The sequence below is a fragment of the Oncorhynchus masou genome, chromosome 22 (assembly GCF_036934945.1).
Source record: "Oncorhynchus masou masou isolate Uvic2021 chromosome 22, UVic_Omas_1.1, whole genome shotgun sequence".
Classification (NCBI taxonomy): domain Eukaryota; kingdom Metazoa; phylum Chordata; class Actinopteri; order Salmoniformes; family Salmonidae; genus Oncorhynchus; species Oncorhynchus masou.
This window is the reverse complement of record NC_088233.1, coordinates 15,145,848-15,153,017: the sequence shown is the minus strand read 5'-3', so window position 1 is coordinate 15,153,017 and position 7,170 is coordinate 15,145,848. Positions and strand designations below refer to the sequence as shown.

Here is a 7,170-nt window from a genome sequence, read left to right as displayed (position 1 = left end):
TACATACACCACAAACTGGAAACCATTTATCCGGAGGCTGCATTCATTGTTGTTGGGGATTTTAACAAGGCTAATCTGAAAACAAGACTCCCTAAATTTTATCAGCATATCGATTGCGCAACCAGGCGGAAAAACCTTGGATCACTGTTACTCTAACTTCATGACGCATATAAGGCCCTGCCCTGCCCCCTTTCGGAAAAGCTGACCACGACTCCATTTTGCTGATACCTGCCTACAGACAAAAGCTAAAAAAAAGCTCCCACGCTGAGGTCTGTCCAACGCTGGTCCGACCAGCTGACTCGACACTCCAAGACTGCTTCCATCACGTGGACTGGGACATGTTTATTGCGTCAGATAACAACATTGACGAATACGCTGATTCAGTGTGCGAGTTCATTAGAACGTGCGTTGAAGATGTCGTAATAGCTATGTTGACTATAACGTTAAGTGACAACGATGTAGGTTGTGTGTAGCGGATCGCAGTTATGTTATGACGGTTTGGATTGGAAAGTTGTTTTTGCAAGGTCAAAGACAGCTGTTGTATTGTGCACTGATATCCTCATGCGAACAGAAAAGATGAGAATAGGAGAGCACGTAGATGCGAGAAGGAATTATATGAAGATCAAATGATCATGCTGATTATATGTGGCTGCTATGAAAGTGAATTGTGTTTGTGGTGATTAGGGCTGTGTTCATTCCACCAATTCTGTTGGAAAACGTTTCTTAAACGGAAGCAAACAGAATGAAATGGGGATGAATGTACCTGAATTTGTTCAATAGAGACTCTAATTTGCAACTTTAGTAGCAAGTAGCTAAAAAGTAGTAAGTAGTTACAATGTAGCTTATTAGCTAAAATGCTAACGTTGCGAGTGATGAGATTTGAAACATACAACCTTTGGGTTGCCAGACATTGGTATTATACGCCCACCCGACCAATCACCCTCCTTTAGTTTTTGCCTTAAGTAATCTTTTGTCTTATGTAACCATACTAAACGTAACATATTTTACTAATTTGATTGTCCCGGATTTCCATTTACTGTGTTACGTTTCGTCTATGAGACCAGGCTGAATAGATAGATTTTATTTACACAAATACATGTGCCACAATGGAGCACATTGGCAGTTAAAGAAAACTCAATTGCAGTGCAGCCTACATAACATAAAGAGAGACCTAGTAATACAACATTTCAATTTGAACAACTACCCTAGTGTCAGTTAAAACGCCTAACTAATGATGGGATTGGGATTTTTTATTTTTGCTTTATTACTTTACACTGTAGTCTGTGTTATATAACTCCATTATATGGGCTCTGTATTAAATGAATGTGTAACTCTTAAGTGCAGCCATTTTCTTCTTTATAGGTATGACAGCAAAGTAAGATGTAAGTTTAATGTAAAGTTAAAATAAAGTAATAACAAAGCACATCTTATTTTTGTATTCGTCTTTTATTAAGTCAGGGTAACTTGGTCATCATGGCCACGTGTAGCAGCAGTGAGAACCCCTCTGGGACCAGAACTGACTTCACTATTACTCAACCAATATTCCCCCAATTATACAGAGCCATAGCAATACTATTATGACAACAGTGTTGGAACAATATGAAAGTGTATTGTGGAACTATTATTTTCAATGTTCAAATCCAGCAATAAAAAAGGGCTTCAGTCAAAATGAAAATATAATGCAGAAAAATACAGAGATACTTCAATGTAAACACCTCTCTCACTCAATGATGAGCTCTGTACATCATCAGTCATGCATTCACAACAAAAATGTTGATGAAATGAAATATAATAAATAATCATAAATACTGTAAGTAACACTGCCTGTAATGAAGGGGTAGCTCTAGTGGGGACTGGGACAAGTGGCAAACCTGGTGCAGCTACGGTCAGTCAATACTCAAGGAATTTAAAAGCAAAGTAAAGCGAGCAATCATACACATAAAATACATATATTAAGACTTACACATTGAATAAAACACATGCAATTACACACATGCAAGACAAGAAAACGTAATTGTTCAAAGCGCTTCAACACCACTCCATCATAATGAGTCACTTCAAAAACAACTTAAAAAGTGCAGGATGGCAAAGAAAGAAATAGTATTTTAGTCTACAGGAATCTGTGTATGATCACAGGGAAAGAATATGCATGAAGTTAAAATGCTCCATCATTCTTGCCAATGCAGTTTAGCCAAACAAGTCCAAGTTTCTAGTGTGGTAGTACTGTAGCTTCTGTAGCCACTACTGTATTTGACAGGAGGATATACGAATGGGGCTTGAGAGGAGGAGAGACAGGGTGAGGAGAAGTGAACTCCCCGGGTGACCAGGACCTTTCAGCCCTCCTGTCCAAAGTCCTCTGTGAACTTCCTGATCTTGAACAAGTCCTCAGTGTTGACTGTGGGCCGTGTGGTGGATAGTGAGTGCAGCATGTCAGACTGGAGGGCAGAGGGACACAGAGAAAACCAACAAAAGGATTAGCATGGTCCAGCAATTACACAAATGTGAGAGTCAGTGTGCAATGCCAGGATGTGTATGTTGAAACAACATGTTCCAGCATGTTTGTGAGCTGTGAATGTGAATGTCAATGAACACAGTGAGTATGTCTGTGCTGTGAATGTCAAATCAAATCAAATGTTATTTGTCACATGCACCAAATACAACAGTGAAATGCTTCCTTACAAGCCCTTAACCAGCAATGTTTTAAGAAGTTAAGAAAAAAAATAAAAAGTGTTAAGTGAAAAATATATAAGTAAATATATAAGTAAAAAATAGAAAATAAAAAGTTAAAAATAATTCAAAAGCATCAGTAAAATAACAATAGCGAGGCTATTTACAGGGGGTACCGGTACAGAGTTAATGTGCGGGGGCACAGGTTAGTCTAGGTAATTGAGGTAATATGTACATGTAGGTAGAGTTAAAGTGACTATACATAGATAACAAACAGAGAATAGTAGCAGCGTAAAAGGGGGGGGCAATGCAAATAGCCATTTGGTTAGCTTTTCAGGAATCTTATGGCTTCGGGGTAGAAGCTGTTGAGAAGCCTTTTGGATCTAGACTTGGCGTTCCGGTACCACTTGCCGTGCGGTAGCAGAGGGAACAGTCTAAGACTAGGGTGGCTGGAGTGTTTGACAATGTCTGTTTCTTACCATGCAGATGATGGGCTCCGGAATTTTGTCGCTAGGCCCATCCATCCAGGTCAATTCTATGGCTCCCGGGTCCCCAGGCGAGCACGGGGTCAGAAGGTCATCCACCATCAATTGACTGTTGGCACTGGATGGACCTTGCACCTATAGTACCATTACAACAACACACTATCTTAAATATCCTTAAAGGTTGAGAAAGAGATGCACCTTTAGTGTTGTATGCAAGAGTCGACTGCAATAGAGTTACTATTGTGTGTATAAATGACCTTTTTGAAGTGTGTGGCTGACTGCAGTTTCCTGACAGGCTGCATCAGGGCATCTCATACGATGACGCTGACATCGGAGTAGCTCTCTGTCTTTTTGGCGAGCTTACACAGGTCTGTGTCACTGATGCTGTGACGCGTGTTGCCCAGGTGCAGCCGGAACATCTGGGACATAGCTGGCTGTTCTAGGAGAGGGATGTAGATATGCTTCTCAAACCTGATGGTGACATGATGCACTGATGAGAATGCTTGATAATTACTTTATTGTGTCTGTTAGGAAATTATTTTTTAGCTTGAACAACGTAAAACATTTCCCATTTAATAGCTATTGTTCTACACTCTTAGAAAAAAGGGTTCCAAAAGGGTTCTTTGTAACACATTTTTGTCACTTTTTCCAAAAACCAGATGTAGAAAAACAACAGAGAAATGTTTTTGTTTAATTAGTAAAGGCTTGATAAAACATTTATTAAATGGTAATGGTGCTTTAAAACCCAAACAAATTAAAACCCAAACAAAATTAGCAAAATTGGCAGTGTTAAGGCTAGGGGATTGAAATTGTGTTTGTAGATTCTGCACAGACATGTAAAACAATACATTTACTCTTTACAGTGTAATCATTAGTATTGTAACATGAGGCCTATAGACAATGGCCCAGAAACCCTATTGTACATTACAAAATCAAAGATCATGAACCCACAGTTGTATCTGAAAGGCAATATTTTACATTTTAGTAGACACTCTTATCCAGAGTGACTTATATTAGTGAGTGCATACATTTTGATACTTTTTTCGTACTGTTCCTCTGTGGGAATCGAACCCACAACCCTGGCAGCACCATGCTCTACCAACTGAGCTACCAACTGACATTGATATATTTTTCCTGTCCCTTATTTCATGTGTTTCCTGTCCCTTAGTTTGTTTTCATTTAGCAGGTGCTCTTCTCCAGTGCGACTTACAGGAGCAATTAGTGTTACATGTCCTGCTCAAGGGAACATCGGCAGATTTTTCACCTAATTGGCTCGGGATTTGCACCAGCGACCTTTCAGTTACTGGCCCAACGCTCTTAACCGCTAAGCTACCTTCCGCCTTGAGGTACGTACTGTAACAAGTTTGTTGTATGTTCTGTATGTAAAATAGAAAACAAATACCTCAAGAGCAAATGGTTTTGAAATCAAATTGAATGATATTAAAATGGTCTAAGACACATGGTACTTCTCATCAGTAGGCAATGTAGGATTTCAGTAACTGTGAAATCTGCTGCAGTATCTGCAAACACTAGTCTTTGCTTTGGGAGAGTATAGCTTGGCTCTCTTTTCCTTCTTTTTATTAAGGTCTGCAGAATAACAAGACACCTTTTCCATTTTAAAAGTGATTGACGATGACCCAAAATGACAAGTATACCTTCATATAACAAGGCTGAAAAAAGAAGAAAATGAAGAGATGATAATAAAGTCTTCACTCAGAGTATAGGTCACTTCATAGAAGTCATTATGCTGTTGATTGAGAGCAATATCTCGTTGATTGTTGAGAGGATGTTGTATGTATGTCTGCCAATCAATAAAAGTGCATTTGACAAAGAAAGCACATCAGTTCGCACACTATACAAAGTGTTATGACCAAAAGCTGTACAACCTATGCTCAAAGTAATCACATCAAATCATAATTGTAACCAGATGTAAATAAGACACGTAGAATAGTTTACATCAATGTGTCTGTAGTGCTTATTCAAGTCCCACAGGATAATAATCTCTTCTGTAATGTTCATATTTATAATCTTAAATGAATCATCTAAACATGTCAATCCAGCCACTACTTCAGTACAGGTCTTTATAGGGTTTGGGGTATTTAAACATCAGATAATCCATGTAATAAAAGTCATAGGCCCTCTGTCTCTCCGTGGTGTTCAACTGTTCAAAATATCTCTGGGTAATGGTGTAGGAAGTCCTTTCTGCTTTGGGGTTCCTGTCTTTAAAGTCAGGGAAAGTGAGGTTGCTAGGTGCCCCGATACTCCGCAGCAGGAAGTTGGCCTCCTCCTTCAGGCTCTCGAATTTCCCGATGAAGTCGTAGTGCAGCAGGCAGGGGCTGCAGAGCTGGCTGACCGGCGTCCAGTGGATGTCCATGCCCACGGGTCGCCTCACATCCAACAGGTACTGGACAAACTCCCTGAAGGTGACGCCGGCGCCGGTCCTCAGGGCAGAGAGCGAGGCGTTGGCCCGGTACCGGGAGATGATGGGCCGGCCAAACACCGGGTGGTAGTACGAGTTGGGGCTCTCGAACTTGTCGCGGAAGGCCGACACCAGCCTCTCGAAGGGCTCCCGTACGAAGAGGACCTTGGTGTAGGAGCGGAGGCGCTCTGCCACGCCCGCCTGGCTGTAGGTGTCCAGTCGGCGGAGCTGGCTGGCATAGTGGGCGTCGTCGTGGGCGATGCCATGCGTGGAGGTGGCACTGCCTCCCAGGACCATCAGCACCCGCTTCCAGTTGGAGCAGCCAGCTTTGGGCACCTCACAGTACAGCAGGCCTGACCTATTATTAATTAACCAATACAACAGAAATATATGAATAGTTATCTGGGGCTGTATACATCTAACATCTCAGAGTGGGAGTCCTGATTTAAGATCAGTTAGGCCTTTTAGATCACAATGAATAAAATTACATGGACGGGGACCTCTAGATCAGCCCTGAACATGAATTGCAATGAAATACAATTATACATGTAAATCATGTAATGTATTGTACTGTAAATAATGTACTGTAAATGTACTGTAAATAATATCTGAAGATAATGCTCAATGAAATTAACCACTAAAGTTACAACACCTATCCTCCACGTAGACCCGGGACACCTGCCGGCTGGATATGGGGTGCTCGGTGACGCCCGGCTGGTATTTGGTGCAGACCTCCCTCAGCAGGTGGTGGCGGGACACTTGGGTATGAGCCATGCCCTGTAACTTACGGTCCTCCTCAGCAGGGGGGGCACCACCAGGAATTACAGAACCGCTCTTTAACAGCAGCTTCCTATGGCGTTTAGTGACTGGTGGCCTGGGGCTTTCGGCCTGTTGGTCTCCGGAGGTTGGGGTGGATGGGTGGGGCAGCCACTGTAAGGAAGGGGGCTGCCTGGGGCTAGGACTAGGGAGGCTGGGGTTAGAGGATATCTCTTCCCCTGGAGCTCCATGGAAACCTCCACCTAGGTTGATGCCCTCAAAGATTGCACTGTCTGAGGGCTGATCCTGTGTCACATGGAAATATTGTTAACAGAAGCTCAACTTTACAGAAGATGGAGATAGTGCTTGTTCCTCAATAATCCACAAGATGGCGTCATTACATTATTTTGAGGGAGCTCAACAGCTCAGTGAGCTGAATGTAAGCAGGTATCTGATCTGATTACTGATCAAGTAATCTTACCTTTTGAATTGGCCACCTTGGAGCAACCATGAACTTCGCACCTAGAGAGAGAGAGAGAGAGGGGGGGGAGATAGAATCCTACATTACGTATTACAAAAAGTATTTTGCTTGTACCAAGTTTCTCCAGCCGAGCTGAAATAGGTATCAAGAAAGAGCCTAGAGGAGAGATGGTGTCTATTACAAATGGGGCAATAGGACAAGACTCCATTTTATCACAAGATTAGGTTTTTGATAGAGAGGCCAGGTGTGTGTGTGTGTGTGATAGAAAGAGAGAAATAAAGAGTGATGCTCATGTTACCGTGGCGACGCTGAGATTACTGACCACCTATCACGTTTTATCAACACTTTCACCTATTGTATTA

General features: G+C 41.9%; 1 protein-coding gene and 1 pseudogene across 1 annotated transcript; both read right to left on the bottom strand.

Annotated features, from left to right (window-relative positions):
* Positions 1 to 2,333: 2,333 nt before the first annotated feature.
* Positions 2,334 to 3,609, bottom strand: LOC135508652 (vacuolar protein sorting-associated protein 4A-like; annotated as a pseudogene).
* Positions 3,610 to 5,196: 1,587 nt separating this feature from the next.
* LOC135508651 (carbohydrate sulfotransferase 8-like) lies at positions 5,197 to 6,845 on the bottom strand. The gene is made up of 3 exons (XM_064928890.1): positions 6,809 to 6,845; positions 6,224 to 6,633; positions 5,197 to 5,929 (listed from the first exon to the last, which is right to left on the bottom strand). Exons 1-3 carry the CDS (start codon positions 6,836 to 6,838, stop codon positions 5,221 to 5,223), a joined length of 1,149 nt encoding a protein of 382 aa, XP_064784962.1. The 5' UTR covers positions 6,839 to 6,845; the 3' UTR covers positions 5,197 to 5,220.
* Positions 6,846 to 7,170: the final 325 nt, after the last annotated feature.